This window comes from Haematobia irritans, chromosome 5, assembly GCF_050003625.1.
Source record: "Haematobia irritans isolate KBUSLIRL chromosome 5, ASM5000362v1, whole genome shotgun sequence".
NCBI lineage: Eukaryota > Metazoa > Arthropoda > Insecta > Diptera > Muscidae > Haematobia > Haematobia irritans.
Window position 1 is genome coordinate 39,783,505 of NC_134401.1, and position 20,696 is coordinate 39,804,200.

Sequence of the window (20,696 nt, forward strand, 5' to 3'; positions counted from 1 at the left end):
TTTGGATCGGGTGCCAATTTCTCCAATGTGCTTAGAAATTCTCCTAAATCGATCGATCGAACAAAAACAAATGGGACGGACCGACAAAATTTATCCAAATATTTTTTTTTAGATCGGGCGCCAATTTTTCCCAATGTGTTTAAGAATTCTCATAAAACGATCAGAGGATAGGCGGAAGGCTCGTTTTTGCGGGCGAACAATATTTATCGAAATTAGTCTTTTTGGATCGGGTGCCAATTTCTCCAATGTGCTTAAAAATTCGCATAAATCGATCAAAGGATAGGCGAAAGGCTCGCTTTTGCGGGCGGACAAAATTTATCGAAATTAGTCTTTTTGGATCGGGCGCCAATTGCTCATGTGTGCTTCAGAAACCTTGGAAATTGATCTGAGAGTACAAGAAAGGCTCGCATTTGCTTTTTTATTCTCTAATGTGCCTCAGCATCCTCATAAACCGATCTGAAGGCTCGCCTTTGCTTTCTGCCAACAATGTGACTCTACAAATTTATTGCAATTAAATGCAATATTTGCATAAATAATGAACTAAATAAAAACAAATTACTAATACATCAGAATTATTGTGTGACTATGCTTGCTGTCGTGTTGGCAGGCAGAGTCCCGTCTTCACAGTTCTCATTTCCCGGTCTGAAGACCTCCTCTCCTCCCCTTTTCTGTATAGAAATATACATTCGGAAATGTGAAAATAGGAATACAAGAAATTAAAGAAACATAAACTATTGAATAGTTATACACCTCTTCTCTGATATCCGCCCGCCTTCGGTTTCCCAGCCCTCTAACCAACACCATCGTAGTCATGGCGGTGTCGAGAGAATGTGTTGTGCCCCCAATTTTAGCAGGTGTTTGCATTCGATGATTAAAAATAACCTATGTGTAGTCTATTCTTTTCGGTTATGTCCGCCGGTTGGTCCGTCCGTCCTTCCGTCGTTATATTCCCCTTTAAGTGTGGGGGTCTGTATACCGACGATTCTTTGAGTTTTTGTTTTTTTTATTCTTAATATTGTAGTTAAGCAAAAAAATACAAACAGAAAAAAGGCAAATATTTAACATATCCCAAGAATGAGGAAAATTAGCTAAAATAAAAGTGTTTCACATGTTGAATAGAAACTACTATCGCCGCCATCATTATCATCACCAGCAGCAGAGCAAATGAAATATTTACACACTGGCAACAATAGAGACGACAGACTAACTTTACCTCGAAAAGTAAAAAAAAAAGTAGAAAAATTCCTCAGTAAATGTTTTACAAGTGTACTTTAACATTTGTTCTGTGTTCTATTCGGGAGCAGAGTATGGCTGGCTATGACTTTTGGTATTACTTGCTTTAAGCCACGTGAAAATATTTATCGATTAATATATGCCGAAAAAACACAGTATGTATTTAGCCATGTAAAAATATATATTTTTAAAATTTTTATGAGATTCGGGTTTTTTTTTCGATTTTTCGATTTTTCCGAATTTTTAAAAGGACGCCCTTACCGAAAATCTAAAGTCAAGTTTGGAAAAGTCAGAGTTGATCCTGACAAAAGCCGATCGATCGGTTTTTCGAAAATCAAGGTGGTCTTTTGAGCTAATCGACTTGAAAAAGTTGGCTAATCGAATTTTTAAATTTTTAAAAAGTTGATCTTACCAAAGAGTTCATCTTGACAAAAGACAAAATGAGCTTCACTTATTTATTCTCTAAAATATATTTCCGATATATTTTTAAATGCATTTGGTTAAAATTCTGTAAAAGGCATTTTATAGAGCCTCCGGCGCTTTAGTAAGACAGGTAAAGTTTGACATATTGCATCTATGGGCTTCAGATATATTGGCCAAACAGTCAGACACATTTCATAACACAGGTACCTACATCCTTAATGCCATATTCCATCTATTGGTTATATATATAATGGCCAAACAGACGAAGTTACAAGGACAGGCACAGATTCCCCAAATGCCATATTGCATCTATAGGCTTTAGACATATTGACCAAACATTCAGACACATTCTTTAACACAGGTACAGATTCCCTAAATGCCATATTTTTGACATATCGACTATTGTCAAGGTGGACATTTGGACTAAGCGACTTGAAAAAGTTGGCTTATCGACTTTTCCACATTTTTAAAAAACCGACCTTTCCGAAAATCAAAAGCCGATTGGCTTCTCCAAAATAGGCTTTTGTCAAGGTGGGCATTTGGACTAATTTTTGATTTTCGAAAAATGGGACCTTTAAAAAAATTTAAAAAGTTGGTTAATCGACGTTTCTAAAACCGATTTTGGGCTTTTGCAAAAACGACCTTTTAAGAATTTCAAAAAAATTTGATAATCGACATTTCCACCTTTTCGAAAATCAAAAGGCGATTAGTCAGTCAATGAGTTGTCCTTGACAAGCCGATCGGCATTTCCGAAATTGGCCTTTGTAAAGGGGGACATTTGGATTAAACGACTTTTGATTTTCAAAAAATGGGACCTTTAAAAAGTTTGGTTTTCAAAAAGGTCGTCTGTATAAAAATTTGGACAAGTCGCATTTTTCGAAAATCACAATTCAATTAATCGATGAGCTCCCCAAAAGGTCACTTTGACAAAAGTCGATTGGACCAACAACAAAATCGATTAGTCGATTTCATATAAAAAATATCGATTTTGACCAACACGAAAAAAATGATTTGAATTGATTTAGAACTACATTAAAAGTGGATTAGTCATTAGTGATTAATTAACAAAAAGTCGATTAACCCAAAAGTTTTATTAATAAAAAAATGGATTTTTTCTTTTAAAAGAAAAATCGAATTATGCAAATTTCGATAAATGACATATTTCGACTTGATTAAAATATCGACATTTGGACTTGCTAAAAAATATAGTCCACTAAAAATTGATTATTCCAGATTTTTTATTAATAGAAAAATAAATTATCCACGTTTCAAGCTTTTCGATTTTTTTTTTAACGAAAAATCGAATTATTCAAATTTCGATAAATGGTAAATTTCGACTTGATTAAAATATAGACATTTTGACTTGACTAGTCCACAAAAAAATCAATATTCCAAGTTTTATTAATATACAATTGAATATTACACTTTTCAATTTTTTCTATTTTTTTAAGAAAACCCGGAATTATTCAAATTTCGTTAAATGAAATTTTTCGAATTGATGTCAAAATCGACAGTTCGACTTGACCAAAAAAATTATTAGTCACCAAAACATCTTTTATCCCAAAATTTTAATTAAAAGAAAATGTAATTTTTCACATTTCGACTTTTTTAAAAAGAAAACTCGAATTAAGAAAATTTTGATAAATGACATATTTCGACGTGCTTAAAATATCGACATTTCGACTTGTTAATATTAATTAGCCCAAAAAAAGCTATTATTTCAAAAGTTTCATTAATAAAAAATTTTTCACTTTTCAGTTTTTTTTTTGTTTTAATTTTTTTAAAGGAAAAATCGAATTGTCAACTTTCGATAAATGGAAAAATCGACTTTTCTACTCAATTATCTCAAAAGTTTTACTAATAGAAAATTTAATTTTCCACTTTTCAATTTGTTCGATTTTTTAACGAAAAATCGAATTTTTCACTTTTCAATTTTCTCGATATTTAAATTTCGAATTATTTAAATTTCGAATTATTTAAATTTCGATAAGTTGAAAATATCGACTTTTTAACTTGACAAAAAAATTGATTGGTCAAAAAATTCTCGATTATCCCAAAAGTGTTATAGAAAATTTTCTTTTAACGAAAATTTTAATTATTCAAATTTCGATTAATTGAAAATGTAGACTTTTGCATTTTGAGAACTTCTGTCCAGCAACCTCAAAACAATACCCAATATCACATTTTTTTTACTCACGTCTACCGTATCTCATAAATCACAATAAAACAATTTCTATTATAATTTTTCGATTTCCTATTTAGGCTTAAAGAGGATTACTACAAATTATATTTTGTATGTAGGTCGGTCGTCGTGTAGTGGTGTAATAATATTTCAAGGTCTAAATCAATAGTTATGAGAAAAACCAATTTCATTATAAATATATTCAAAAACGAGCTCAATATTAAATCTAATCCACCTACAAAAAATAATAACACGAAATTGTATAAAAACCAAACCTAAGTAAATTAAAAAAATATTTTGTATATACATATATGGAGGATCTAATTATAATGCCAAGTACGTTTTCTATAAAACAAAAAGGTCTTTCATTTATTATTATTACTGTGTCGATATGACGAACCACTATAGAAATACCACAGCAAGCACCAATAAAACTAATGGAATAACGACATTATTCCTAAAAAAAGAGGCTAACCACACAACGGGGCGTTGTTACATCATGAGTAATCATAGTAATTATTTTTTACTTAATAACCTTATAATGGCATCTGTCTGTCCGTCGTGCCCGTTTTCAGTTTTACCGCAGTAGTTAACGTTTGCCCTTACAAGGAGAAATGAGACAACGGCTACATTAAGACACGTAACAATGAAGGGGGCTCCTTCAAATGTTCTATACCCTTCACCATCACCATACAATGGAAGGTATAACCTAGTTTTTTCATTCCATTTATAATATATTGATATATAGATTTCCGGTCTATACAAAGTATATACATTCTTGATTTTGATTAGGATAAAATTTCAAGATACTGATATCTATCTATAGGTCTGTCAGTATGAATCAAGCAACAGTCTTAATGAAGCTGGCAAAAGTTTTCTCTCTATTTTACTTTCCTCAAGTTGAAAAATAAGCTTTACCGATCCATTTGCTTATATAATTCTGATATGATCCTATCTTCCGTTTTGCTTTATTAAGGACTTTGAAAACCAAACCAAAAACAAAATATTTTGCAAAATTTTATTTCTATAGAAAATTTTTGCAAAATTTTATTTCTATAGAAAATTTGTGCAAAATTTTATTTCTATAGAAAATGTTTAAAAAATTTTATTTTTATAGAAAATTTCTGCAAAATTTTATTTCTATAGAAAATTTTTGGAAAATTTTATTTCTATAGAAATTTTTTGCAAAATTTTATTTCTATAGAAATTTTTTGCAAAATTTTATTTCTATAGAAAATTTTTGCAAAATTTTATTTCTATAGAAAATTTTTGCAAAATTTTATTTCTATAGAAAATTTTTGCAAAATTTTATTTCTATAAAAAATTTTGTCAAAATTTTATTTCTATAGAAAATTTTGTCAAAATTTTATTTCTTTAGACAATTTTGTCAAAATTTTATTTCTATAGAAAATTTTGTAAAAATTTTATTTCTATAGAAAATTTTGTAAAAATTTTATTTCTATAGAAATTTTTTGCAAAATTTTATTTCTATAGAAAATTTTTGCAAAATTTTATTTCTAAAGAAAATTTTTGCAAAATTTTATTTCTATAAAAAAATTTTGTACAATTTTATTTCTATAGAAAATTTTTGCAAAATTTTATTTCCATAGAATTTTTTTACAAATGTTATTTCTATAGAAAATTTGTGTACAATTTTATTTCTATAGAAAATTATTGCAAAATTTTATTTCTATAGAAAATTATTGCAAAATTTTATTTCTAAAGAAAAATTTTGCAAAATTTTATTTCTATAAAAAAAATTTTGTCAAAATTTTATTTCCATAGATTTTTGAACAAATTTTATATCTATAGAAAATTTTTGCAAAATTTTATTTCTATAGAAAATTTTTGCAAAATTTTATTTTTATATAAATTTTTTGCAAAATTTTATTTCTATAGAAAATTTTTGCAAAATTTTATTTCTATAGAAAATTTTTGCAAAATTTTATTTCTATAGAAAATTTTTGCAAAATTTTATTTCTAAAGAAAAATTTTGCAAAATTTTATTTCTATAAAAATTTTTTTCAAAATTTTATTTCTATAGAAAATTTTGTCAAAATCTTATTTCTATAGAAAATGTTTACAAAATTTTATTTTTATAGAAAATTTTTGCAAAATTTTATTTCCATAGATTTTTTTTACAAATTTTATTTCTATAGAAAATTTGTGTACAATTTTATTTCTATAGAAAATTATTGCAAAATTTTATTTCTATAGAAAATTATTGCAAGATTTTATTTCTAAAGAAAAATTTTGCAAAATTTTATTTCTATAAAAAAAATTTTGTCAAAATTTTATTTCCATAGATTTTTGAACAAATTTTATATCTATAGAAAATTTTTGCAAAATTTTATTTCTATAGAAAATTTTTGCAAAATTTTATTTTTATATAAATTTTTTGCAAAATTTTATTTCTATAGAAAATTTTTGCAAAATTTTATTTCTATAGAAAATTTTTGCAAAATTGTATTTCTATAGAAAATTTTTGCAAAATTTTATTTCTATAGAAAATTTTGTCAACATTTTATTTCTATAGAATTTTTTTTAACAAATTTTATTCCTATAGAAAATTTTTATTCCTATAGAAATTTTTTTTTCTAAATTTTATTTCTATAGAAAATTTTGTCAAAAATTTATTTCTATAGAAAATGTTTACAAAATTTTATTTTTATAGAAAATTTCTGCAATTTTTATTTCTATAGAAAATGTTGGTCAAAATTTTATTTCCATAGAATTTTTTACAAATTTTATTTCTATAGAAAATTTTTTACAAATTTTATTTCTATAGAAAATTTTTGTCAAAATTTTATTTCTATAGAAAATTTTTGCAAAATTTTATTTCTATAGAACATTTTTTCAAAATTTTGATTTTTATAGAACATTTTGTCAAAATTTTATTTCCATAGAATTTTTTACAAATTTTATTTCTATAGAAAATTTTTGCAAAATTTTATTTCTAAAGAAATTATTTTTTCAAAATTTTATTTCTATAGAAAATTTTTGCAAATTTTTATTTCTATAGAAAATTTTTGCAAAATTTTATTTATTTCTATAGAATTTTTTTTCAATATCCAATTGGCTTTTGTTAGATATATCCGGTCTAACAAGCGCATATTCCAATATTAGCAATGTAAGAGGGGCTCAGACAGGCAAGCTGCAATCAAATCCTTAGACTCTGTGTTCATTAACTTAAACTTCCTCAACTTGAAAACAGTTTTAGTTTTCCAATTAAATTAAATATTCACCTAATATGGGTGCCTGGCTATGGACGGCCGCAAATCTCTCACCGAGATGGCTGCAACAATAGCAATAAGGTCACGCGAACTATAGTACGTGCATTCTGCGGTTCAGAGCCCTGTGAAATGTGGACTATAAACCAATTAATTGTTGTTTTTCAGGCTGAAATCATCACCTTGGACTTTTCGTCAACTGAAAAACTGCTTTGGTCTTCTACAAATCTCTCAACAAGATGGCTGAACAATTTAATATTCACCTTGCTATAAGACGGCCACAAATCTCTCAAGGAGATGGCTGAACAATTTAATATTCACCTCACATTAGATAGCCGTAAATCTCTCACCGAGATAACTGAACAATTCAATATTTACCTCGCTATAGATGGCCATAAATCTCTCAACGAGATGGCTGAACAATTAAATATTCACCTCGCTATAGATGGCCCCAAATCTCTCAGCGAGATGGCTGAACAAATTAATATTCACCTCGCTATAGACTGCCGCAAATCTCAAAAACTGCAATCGACTCGCAATTTTCGAAATAAAAATTAAAATTTTTTAAATCACTGAAATCGATACCTAGTTTCTAATGATCGGAAGTGTTCGATTGGTAACTGGTAATCGTAACACCTAAGGCCTCTAAAAGAATATAACCATAATGGTTTAAAAATTGCTCTTTTTTATATACAGGCACATTAAATTCAAAGCTGGCATATATAGATCAATTTTCTATATGGACCTTTGAAGTTTTTCTTTAAGCTTCATGTTCCAATATTCGGAATCGCAAATCTTTGGGTACTACGACTGGTTCGAAAATATACGAACGGTGGCAATTCCCCCCTTTATTAAATGCTAAAGCCCTGTTTTTATTATTATTATAATTTTATTTATTATTTAAAAAAACTTCCAACACTTACCTTCGTAATTGACTTGACCATCACCATCGATATCAGCTTCTCGGATCATCTCATCGACTTCTTCGTCTGTTAACTTTTCACCCAAATTTGTCATGACGTGACGCAATTCAGCCGCTGAAATGAAGCCATTGCCATCTTTATCGAATACTCTGAAGGCTTCTCGGATTTCTTCTTCACTATCGGTATCCTTCATTTTACGGGCCATCATTGTCAAGAATTCAGGGAAATCAATTGTGCCGTTGCCTAAGAGGAGAGAGCGGGCAAAAAGAGAGAAATTAATTTAAGTGAAATTTTAATTAATGACTTTGAAAAGAAAAAGAAATAAATCCTAGTTTATTTACTCAAGGACAAATACATTTTTTGCCAACAAAACTGCCATTACTATAGACTAAACAAAAAACACCTAGGACCTTGGAAAATTCAATTATAATTAAGTGAAACTGTTGCGGACAGCATTTGCATATTTAAATGCTTGTTTATCTTAGGGGTACCATTAAATTTAAATTGAGAATGGAGGGAAAAAAAACCTGATAACTAGGTATTCACACTTTCCCCCCCTTTCCACCCATATATACTATAGAGACGCTACACTACATCACCATAACACTTAATCCAGGACTTTATTTGAATGAATTGGAAAAAAAAAACAAAATCTTCCAACAACACCCACATTTAGGTGTGGTGTTTCTGACAACATATCCGCCAAAGGCCATGAAGATAATGGAATTTGTTATATATTTTGCAAAAGGAATACTTAAATAATTTGACACACCATCCATCCACAAACAACATTATACCATTTTGGAGCTCTCCTTCAATATATATGTTTTATTTTTTTTTTTGTAAGCGAGGAATGCAAGAGAGGAATATTAAATAAAGAAAAAACACCAATCCTTAAAATATTGCTAAACAACAAACAAGCAAGCTATGAAAAAAATTTATTTATTTTGTAATTTACTTTCTTCCATTATTTGGAGAATATGTACCGCCAGGAGATAGGATCACAAAACAATTTGCATGACAACCAAGTGTCTGTGTGGAGTGTTTTAAATTAGACAAGTATTCTAATATACGAAAAAAAATGATATTGACGCATTATGAAAATTATATTTTCGTCAGCAATCACGAGATCTCACTATGGGTTTCTCTTTAGAATACGGCCGAATATTCGGCCATCATTGAAAGGCACTGGGGTGATATAAAAGGACAAATGTTCTATACTATAGTCAAAAAAATCAATAATTTTTTCGTTATAAATCCCTAGACCTCACTGAGGTTTTCACCCTAGAGTACACCCGAATATTCGGCCATGACAAAATTTTAATCATTTTGAATTAATCATAGTTTGAAGTAAGACAAGTATTCTACTACATTAAAAATTATATTGAAGCATTACGATAATTATTTTTGCGCCAGCAATCACGAGACCTCACTATAACATATTATTATTAAATATTATTATTTTTTAATAAAAAATGGGCAGAAGAATTTTTTTAATGGTACAATGAATTTTCGAATTTTTTTTTGCCGGAAATCCTGAATACGGCCGAATATTCGGTCATTAACAAATTTTATATTTTAATTTACCGCAAGAGTATATTATATTTTCTATTAATAAATATTATTATTTTTTTAATTCAAAAAAAGTGTAGATGAAAATATTTAGTTATATTGCACGGAAAAAAAATTGGGATTTTAGGAATTATTTTTTCGCACAGCCATCATGTGTACGGCCGAACATTAGGCCATTGCCAAATTTAATAATTTTCCGAATTAACCAAAGGAGGAGATTATATTTAGTATTACTAAATATTATTTTTTAATAAAAAGAAAAACTTTAAAAAATAAATTTAATATTTCAATTAAAACAATTGGGATTTTTCAATGAAACTGAAATATTTGCATCAATTCTGACCCATATTACAATCCATAAAGTCAAATTAACGATTCGTTATATTTATTTTTCACAAAAAGCTGAACTTTAATCTCGAATGTTGAAATGAGTTCCTGTTTTTTTTTTTTTTTTTGTAATTTAATTTTATAAAAATTGGTATTACTTGATTTTTCTTTTTTTATTTCGCCTAAACTTAAGCCTTGACCCAATACATAAAAACTTCGGCCGGTTACTACTTCCCACTTCTTATCACATTTGTAATAGGAGATAGAGCAAACGAATTTCAATAAAAGGAAAATTCATTATCACATTTTATATAAAAGCTCAAAATTTATGGAAAATCATCCACCCACATCGCTGTCATAATATACCTCCCCTCCCTATCTCCTTACCATCACTCCTTCTCCTCCACTTCCGTTCAATTACTATTTTCCATTTTTTTGCCAATTTCTCTTCAACAACATTAACACGTCATTTATGTCATGATGATGATGATGGGTCTGTTGACTTTTAGGTTTTTCTTTAATGGAGCAAGTTTATGAAATTATTTCAACGCCACTCTTATCCAAAAAAAAAACAACAAAAAACCATCTTAAGTTATGAAAATGAGAAGAAATTTATTATTGGGTTTTATTTTTTTGTTTTCTTCCATGAGAATATTCTTTGCTATAATAGCTGTTTGGCTTCGCTAAGATTCAATTTTTCTTGGAAAGTAATTTACTTTATATTTGCCCTTGTCTGTAATGCAGTGATTTTTGTAAATGGCAAGATGAGATGATGTCAAGTCCAAGGAGATTGAGAGTGTGATGCAAACTATTTTGTATATGGCGACCAAAAAAAATATTTTATTTTCTTGGAGATATAAAATTTTGCATTTTTGCAAAATTTCCAATTTGGTCAAATTCTCAAAGAAAAATTTTAAGCAAAAAAAAAAAATTTGCAGACACTGCAGAAAACTTTGCTAAAACATCCAAACTTCTGCTGCATTAATTTTGCTAAGCTTCTAAACAGAAACTACCCTTTCTAGCGGACAAAGACGGTTATGTATTATTTCATTTGAGTGAAAATGTTGCTCAATTATAAGGAATGTTTGATTTTGTTACTCTTTTAGAGATGTTTTTATATTTCACTTTATTATTTTTAATTTCACTTTATTATTTTTTATTTCACTTCATTATTTTTATCACATATCACAATGGACTGAATAGTCTAACTGAGCCTGATACATCGGGCTGCCACCTAACCTAACCTATGTTTTATTTTCTTATTTTATGTCTAATTTATTTTTATTTTTTTATTTAGTTTTTATTTCATTTTTTATTTTATTTTAATTTTAATTTTAATTTTTTAGGTTTTAGTTTTATTTTTTTTTTATATTTATTATTTTTATTTTTTTTTATTTTATTATTTTTAATTTTTTATTTTATAATTTTTAGTTTTTTTGTTTTATTTTACTTTTACTTTTACTTTACTTTTACTTTTACTTTTACTTTTAATTTTTATTTTTAATTTTCTTTTATTTTTATTTTTGATTCTTTTCTATTTTTCTATTTTTCTATTTTTATTTTTCTATTCTTTTTATTTTTTTTATTTTTTTTTATTTTTATTTTTTTTTTATTTTTATTTTTTATTCTTTTTTATTTATTTTATTTTTTTTTATTTTTATTTTTTTATTCTTTTTCTTTTTTATTTTTATTTTTTTATTTTTATTTTTTATTCTTTTTTATTTTTTTTTTATTCTATAAAAAAGAATAAAAAAATTTTTTATTCTTTTTTATTCTTTTTCATTTTTTATTCTTTTTTATTTTTTTATTCTTCTTTATTTTTTATTCTTCTTTATTTTTTATTCTTTTTATTTTTTAATGTATTTTTTATTTTTATTTGTTTCTTTATTTTGTTTTTTATTTTATTTTATTTTTTTTATTTTATGTTTTTTATTTTATTTTTATTTTTATTTGTTTTTTATTTTATTTATTTTTTTTAATTTTTTTATTTTTTATTTTGTTTTTTTTTTCTTTTATTTTATTTTGTTTTTTTTTTATTTCTTTTATTTCTTTTTTTTTCATTTTATTTTTCTATTATTTTTATTTGTTTTCTTTTTAATTTTAATTTTTTTATTTTTTATTATTTTTTTTTATTATTTTTATTTTTTTATTATTTTTATTTTTTTTTATTATTTTTATTTTTTTATTATTTTCAATTTTAATTTTATTATTTTTATTTTTTTTATTATTTTTATTTTTTTTATTATTTTCAATTTTAATTTTATTATTTTTATTTTTTTATTATTTTCAATTTTAATTTTATTTTTTAATTTTTATTTTTAAATTTAATGTTTTTAATTTTTATTTTTTAGTTTTTATATTGTTATTTAATTTATTATTATTATTATTATTTTTTATTTTTATTTTTTATTTCTATTTTTTATTTTTAATTTTCTATTTTATTTTATTATTTTTAATTTTTTTTTTTATTTTATAATTTTTAGTTTATTGTTTTAATTTTTTATTACTTTTAAATTTTGTTTTATTTTTATTTTTATTTTTTATTTTTATTTTTATTTTTTATTCTTTTTTATTTTTATTTTTTATTCTTTTTTATTTTTATTTTTTATTCTTTTTTATTTTTATTTGTTTCTTTATTTTGTATTTTATTTTGTTTTTTTTTTTTTTATTTTATGTTTTTTTATTTTTTATTTTTTATTTTATTCTATTTTATTTTATTTTTTTTTATTTTACTTTTTTTATTTTTTATTTTGTTTTTTTTTTCTTTTATTTTATTTTGTTTTTTTTTCTTTTATTTTATTTTGTTTTTTTTTATTTCTTTTATTTCTTTTTTTTTCATTTTATTTTTCTATTATTTTTATTTGTTTTCTTTTTAATTTTAATTTTTTTATTTTTTATTATTTTTTTTTATTATTTTTATTTTTTTATTATTTTTATTTTTTTTTATTATTTTTATTTTTTTATTATTTTCAATTTTAATTTTATTATTTTTATTTTTTTTTATTATTTTTATTTTTTTTATTATTTTCAATTTTAATTTTATTATTTTTATTTTTTTATTATTTTCAATTTTAATTTTATTTTTATTTTTTTTATTATTTTCAATTTTAATTTTATTTTTTAATTTTTATTTTTAAATTTAATGTTTTTAATTTTTATTTTTTAGTTTTTATATTGTTATTTAATTTATTATTATTATTTTTTATTTTTATTTTTTATTTCTATTTTTTATTTTTAATTTTCTATTTTATTTTATTATTTTTAATTTTTTTTTTATTTTATAATTTTTAGTTTATTGTTTTAATTTTTTATTACTTTTAAATTTTGTTTTATTTTTATTTTTATTTTTTATTCTTTTTTATTTTTATTTTTTATTCTTTTTTATTTTTATTTTTTATTCTTTTTTATTTTTATTTGTTTCTTTATTTTGTATTTTATTTTGTTTTTTTTTTTTTTTTATTTTATGTTTTTTTATTTTTTATTTTTTATTTTATTCTATTTTATTTTATTTTTTTTTATTTTACTTTTTTTATTTTATTTTTTTTTTATTTTATTTTTTTATGTTATTTTTTTTATTTTATTTTTTTTTTTTTATTTTATTTTTTGTTATTTTATTTTTTTTATTTTATTTTTTTTTTTATTTTATTTTTTTTATTTTATTTTTTTTTATTTTATTTTTTTTTATTTTATGTTTTTTTATTTTATGTTTTTTTTTATTTTACTTACTTTTTTCATTTTATTTTTCTATTATTTTTATTTGTTTTCTTTTTACTTTTAATTTTTTTATTTTTATTTTTTTATTATTTTTACTTTTTTTATATTCAATTTTAATTTTATTATTTTTATTTATTTTTTGATTATTTGTAATTTTAATTTTTTTATTTTTAAATTTAATGTTTTTAATTTTTATTTTTTAGTTTTTATTTTGTTTTTTCATTTATTATTTTATTTATTATTTTTATTTTTTATTTAATAGTTTTTTTTATTTAGTATTTTATTTTTTATTTTATTTTTTATTTTTAATTTTTTATTTTATTATTTTATTATTTTTATTTTTTTTTATTTATAATTTTTAGTTTATTGTTTTAATTTTTTTTTATTTTATAATTTTTAGTTTATTGTTTTAATTTTTTATTACTTTTAATTTTTATTTTTAATTTTCTTTTATTTTTATATTTTATTCTTTTCTACTTTTCTATTTTTCTATTTTTATTTTTTATTCTTTTTTATTTTTATTTTTTTTTTATTTTTATTTTTTATTTTTATTTTTATTTTGTTTTTATTTTTATTTATTTTTTTTTTTATTTTTATTCTTTTTTATTTTTATTTTTTAATGTATTCTTTTTTATTTTTTATTTTTTAATGTATTCTTTTTTATTTTTATTTTTTAATGTATTCTTTTTTATTTTTATTTTTTAATGTATTCTTTTTTATTTTTATTTGTTTCATTATTTTGTTTTTGTTCTTTACTTTATTTTTTTTAATTTTTTTTATTTTATGGTTTTTTATGTTATTGTTTTTTTTTATTTTATATTCTTTATTTTATTTTTTTCTTTATTCTTTTTATTTTTATTTGTTTCTTTATTTTGTTTTTGTTTTTTATTTTATTTTTATTGTATGTTTTTTATTTATTTTATTTCTTTTAATTTTTTTCATTTTATTTTTCTATTATTTTTATTTGTTTTCTTTTTAATTTTAATTTTTTTATATTTATATTTTTTTTTATTATTTTAAATTTTTTATTTTTATTTTTAATTTTATTATTTTTATTTTTAAATTTAATGTTTTTAATTTCTATTTTTTAGTTTTTATTTTGTTATTTCATTTATTATTATTTTTATTATTTATTATTTTTATTTTATTTTGGGAGCCACCGTGGTCCAATAGTTAGCATGCCCGCCTTGCATGCAGACGGTACTGTATTGCAATTTTAATTACTACTACTTTTTATTATGTGGGATTTTTGAGGAAACACTGGAAGAAATAACGTCGAAAAATAATTTACTTATTTTTCCATTATATTATTGTTTTGTTTTTGCTGTTTTTTTTTTTAATTTTAGCTTTTTGTCCTCTTTTATTTTTTGTATTTTAATTTATTTTATTTCGATTTTATTTCATTATTATAATTTTTAATTACTACTATTTTTACTATTTTTTACTATGTGGTATTTTTGAAGATATTTATTTTTTTATTTATTTTTAGCATGTGAAGATATAAAGGTAACTTTGGTCCTAAATTTATATCAAAATGTTTAAATCAATGTAAAAATTTATTGAATATTTGATAAAATATTGTATAAAAAAAATCCATATACACAAGTCTATGATGAACAAAATTTTCTTTGTTGCCAACAAAGAAAATCAATACCTGATCAAAAATCAAACAAACAAAAAAACAACAAACTCATTCAAGAGAAAAATCAACCAGAGAGAAAGGGGGAAACAGAAATGAAAAATAAAAACATAAAATGGGTCTGGGCTGTGTATTTTGGCGCTTATTGTTTTAATTTAGGAAATTCCAACTAATTGATATTTAACACTTAATAGACAAACAAAAACAGCTAAAGCAATAAAAACAAAAGATCGCCAAAATTTTTTTCGAATCCAAAGGCCAAAAACAATAACAAGGCATGGGCCCAAAAAACCAACAGCAACAACAACAACAAACAGACATCATTCATTCACTTCGACAATTGTGGGGTATTGAAAATAAATATTTCAAATATTTTACTCTCGACAAAGTAAAAAAAAAGTCATTAAAATTCAAAAAATTATGGCGTTTTTCTCTGTACTCTATACTCTTGGTAGTGATTTGCGCTATATGAGTTTTCCCAGTTAGTCTACAACGAGAATTGTGAGAATTTTTATGCAAAGTGTGGGAGTACGGAGGTGGTGGTGTCTCGCCATAAGTTTTGGCCTCTTTCAATACTTTCACTTCCGATAGATTCAATAATTCTCCCCGATCATACGAGACGACTCCGGCATGATTAGTTAGTGCCAGTGTCTACAGACATTCCACGGTGCCAGACAACAATACCAAGCAGAGCACAATCACCAGCATTTTCATTTGCTTATAATTTTTGTTTTATTACGGAGCTTTGTTGTCTTTGTTATGGCCTCAGTGTGTTCATCATTTGCAGATAACACATCTGTCTGTCTGCCTGCCTGTCTTTTCATCTGTCTGTCTGTCTGTCTGTCTGGATAAAACACACAGAAATATAGCAAAATAAATATGGTACATTTGCAGTTAACGAAAAGGCGAAAAATATGCAAAACATCGAGTAAGTATTAACCACAGGGCGAAGCGGATATACTTTACAGCACTATTGCCGTTGAAATTAAAAAACAAAACGGCACAAAATTTTATTTCAATAAAAAATTTTTGCACAATTTTTATTTCTAAACAAAATTTTTGCAAACTTTTATTTCTAAAGAAAATTTTTGCAAACTTATAAAATTTGGTCAAAATTTTATATCTATAGAAAATTTTGTCCAACTTTTATTTCTATCAAAAATTTTTGCAAAAAAAAAATAAGTTCTATAGAAAATTTTAATTTCTATAGCAGTTTTGCAAAATTTTTTCTAAGAAAATTTTGTCAAAATTTTATTTCTATCGAGAATTTTTTCCAAATTTTATTTCCACAGAAAATTTGTCAAAATTTTATCTTGCATAGAAAACTTTTCGAATTTTTTTTATAGAAATTTTTGTCACAATTTTATTTCCACAGAAAATTTTGTCAACATTTTATATCTATAGAAAATTTTGTCGAAAATTTATTTCTATAAGAAATGTCAAAATTTTATTTCTATAGAAAATTTTATTTCTATTGAAAATTTTGTCAAAATTTTTTTTCTATCGAAAATTTTATTTCTATTGAAAATTTTTGTCAAAATTTTTTTTCTATAGAAAGTTTTTGTAAAGTTTTATTTCTATAGAAAGCTTTTGCAAAATTTTATTTCTTTTTTCTATCAAAAAATTTCATTTCTATAAGAAATTTTGTCAACATTTTATTTCTATAGAAAATTTTTGCAAAATTTTATTTCTACAGAAAATTTTTGCAAAATTTCATTTCTATAGAAAATTTTGGCAAAATTGTATTTCTATAGAAAATTTTGTCAAATTTTTATTTCTATAGAAAATTTTAATTTCTATAGCAGTTTTGCAAAATTTTTTTCTATAGAAAATGTTGTCAAAATTTTATTTCTATAGAGAATTTTGTCCAAATTTTATTTCGTATAGAAAATTTTTTAAAATTTTATTTTGTGTAGAAAATTTTGTTAAAATTTTATTTATATAGAAAATTTTGTCAACATTTTATTTCTATAGAAAATTTTGTCAAATTTTTATTTCTATAGAACTTTTTTCCCAGTTTTTATTTCTATAGAAAATTTTGTCTAAATTTCATTTCTATAGAAAGTTTTTGCAACATGTTATTTCTATAGAAAAATTTTGCAAAATTTTACTTCTATAGGACATTTTGTCAAAATTTCATTTCTATAAGAAATGTCAAAATTTTATTTCTATAGAAAATTTTATTTCTATAGAAAATTTTATTTCTATAGAAAATTTTGTCAAAATTTTATTTCTATAAAAAATTTTGTCAAAATTTTATTTCTATAGAAAGCTTTTGCAAAATTTTATTTCTTTTTTGTATCAAAAATTTCATTTCTATAAGAAATTTTGTCAAAATTTTATTTTCATAGAAAATTTTGTCAAAATTTTATTTCTATAGAACTTTTTTCCCAGTTTTTATTTCTATAGAAAATTTTGACTAAATTTTATTTCTATAGAAAATTTTGCAAATTTTTTCTCAAAATTTCATTTCCATAAGAAATTTTGTCAAAATTTAATTTCTATAAGAAATGTCAAAATTTTATTTCTATAGAACAAAATTGTATTTCTATAGAAAATTTTATTTCATAGAAAATTTTATTTCTATAGAAAGTTTTTGCAAAATTTTATTTCTTTTTTCGATCAAAAAATTTCATTTCTATAAGAAATTTTGTCAACATTTTATTTCTATAGAATTTTTTTGCAAAATTTCATTTCTGTAGAAATTTTTTGTAAAATTTCATTTCTATAGAAATTTGTGCAAAATTTCATTTCTATAGAAATATTTTGCAAATTTTATTTCTATACAAAATTTTTGCAAAATTTTATTTCTATGGAAAATTATTAGAATTTTTCTTTTGATTTGATTCCATACAAATTAAAATTCGTTGGCTGGCTTATAACCATCCCCCTAATCTTCCTCCATTCATCATCTATACCATATTTAATGAAAACCATGTAGATATTTATTTAAGTACTTTTTTAAAATTACTTGTTTTTGTAAAACAAAAGAACACAAACAAAAACAAAAACAAAAAAACAATATAAGACAAATGAAGAGGTTAATATTATTAAAGGAAAAGGAGGGGCAGGCAGTGAAGAAAGTAGTCCAACAAATGACTGCATTGTATTCACGAGTATATTAGCACAGACATTTGAATACAAATTTCAAGATGATGATGATGATAATATGGCCAGACAACCAAAGTGCTATAGAAATTTTAGCCCAAGCGTATCCTCACAACACAGCAGCCTTAATAGACAATTAATATCCATCATTACTGCCTATTTGCTCTTTGATAGATCCACCCACAAATGATATATTAAAACAAAAAAACAAAAATCGCTCTTTTAGAACATTTTACTAGGAAAAGTTTATATTGATTTTTCTTGTTAATGTGTGTGTTTTGGATTTTATTAAAACAAAATAAAAATAATGGTATAACAATAAAACAAAAAGCACATGGAAATTAATTTTTTAAAAAAGAAAAAACAAAAAACAATACATAAATAATTCTCATTTGTTACTTTTCTCAAGAAAAAAAAATCAAATATACGTATTGTTTTGTTTTTATTTTTCTCACAAATTGATTTTTATAGAAAATTTTGTTTTTGCTAACTACAATGGCAATATTTTCATCATTCAGTTTGTAAGTGAATCATTGAAATTATCTTATATGGATATTATTAGTAAGCTCTTTGATAGGCAGATAAAAAAAAAAACTAATAATGAATGGATCATCATGTGGACATTAAAATCGTAGAATATGAGAATTAAATAAAATCAAACATTTTACATTATTTTTCTAATGCCTATCGTAGAAGTGAGTGATTTAAATAAATATTGATCTTTTAACAAAATTTACAGAATTTGCTATAGAAATAAAAATAAATTTTTCAACAATTTTTCTACAGATAATAAATTTTGCAAAAATTTTCTATAGAAATAAAATTTTGCAAAATTTTTCTAAAGAAATAAAATTTTGCAAAAATTTTCTATAGAAATATAATTTTGCAAAAATTTTTTGACAAAATTTTCTATAGAAATAAAATGTTGACAAAATCTTCTATGGAAACAACATTTTGACAAAAATTTCCTATAGAAATAAAATTTTGCTAAATTTTCTATAGAATTAAAATTTTGCAAAAATTTTCTATAGAAATAAAATTTTGACAAAATTTTCTATAGAAATAAAATTTTGACAAAATTTTCTATAGAAATAAAATTTTATAACAATATGCTATAGAAATAAAATTTTGACAAAATTTGTTATATAAATAACATTTTGCAAAAATGTTCTGTAGAAATAAAATTTTGACAAAAATTTTCTATAGAAATAAAATTTTGTAACAATTTTCGATAGAAATAAAATTTTGCAAAAATGTTCTATAGAAATAAAATTTTGACAAAATTTGCTATTGAAATAAAATGTTGACAAAATTTGCTATAGAAATAAAATTTTTTTAACAATTTTCTATAGATATAAAATTTTGCAAAAATTTTCAAAAAATTTTCTATAGAAAATAAATTTTGCAAAAATTTTCTATAAAAATAAAATTTTGCAAAAATTTTCTATAGAAATAAAATTTTGCAAAAATTTTCTATAGAAATAAAATTTTGACAAAATTTTCTATAGAAATAAAATGTTGACAAAATTTTCTATAGAAATAAAATTTTGTAACAATTTGCTATAGAAATAAAATTTTGACAAAATTTGCTATATAAATAACATTTTGCAAAAATGTTCTATAGAAATAAAATTTTGACAAAAATTTTCTATAGAAATAAAATTTTGCAACAATTTTCGATAGAAATAAAATTTTGACAAAATTTTCTATAGAAATAAAATTTTGACAAAATTTGCTAGAGAAATAAAATGTTGACAAAATTTGCTATAGAAATAAAATTTTTTAACAATTTTCTATAGATATAAAATTTTGCAAAAATTTTCTATAGAAAAAAATCTTCAAAAAATTTTCTATAGAAAATAAATTTTGCAAAAATTTTCTATAAAAATAAAATTTTGCAAAAATTTTCTATAGAAATAAAATTTTGCAAAAATTTTCTATAGAAATAAAATTTTGACAAAATTTTCTATAGAAATAAAATGTTGACAAAATTTTCTATAGAAATAAAATTTTGTAACAATTTGCTATAGAAATAAAATTTTGACAAAATTTGCTATATAAATAACATTTTGCAAAAATGTTCTATAGAAATAAAATTTTGACAAAAATTTTCGATAGAAATAAAATTTTGCAACAATTTTCGTTAGAAATAAAATTTTGCAAAAATTTTCTATAGAAATAAAATTTTGACAAAATTAGCTATAGAAATAAAATGTTGACAAAATAAAATTTTGCAAAAATTTTCTATAGAAATACATTTTGCAAAAATTTTCTATTGTGTTAAAATTTTGACAAAATGTTCTATTGGGATACAATTTTGACAAAATTTGCTATAGAAATAAAAT

At 22.4% G+C, this 20,696-nt stretch overlaps 1 protein-coding gene across 1 annotated transcript in view; it reads right to left on the minus strand.

Moving 5' to 3' along the window:
• Positions 1 to 20,696, minus strand: part of Cam (Calmodulin) — an 82,137-nt gene that overhangs the window by 17,224 nt on the left and 44,217 nt on the right. The window contains exon 4 of the mRNA XM_075310211.1: positions 7,992 to 8,234. Within this exon, the coding sequence (XP_075166326.1) occupies positions 7,992 to 8,234 (243 nt within the window). The remainder of the gene's footprint in view (positions 1 to 7,991; positions 8,235 to 20,696) is intronic.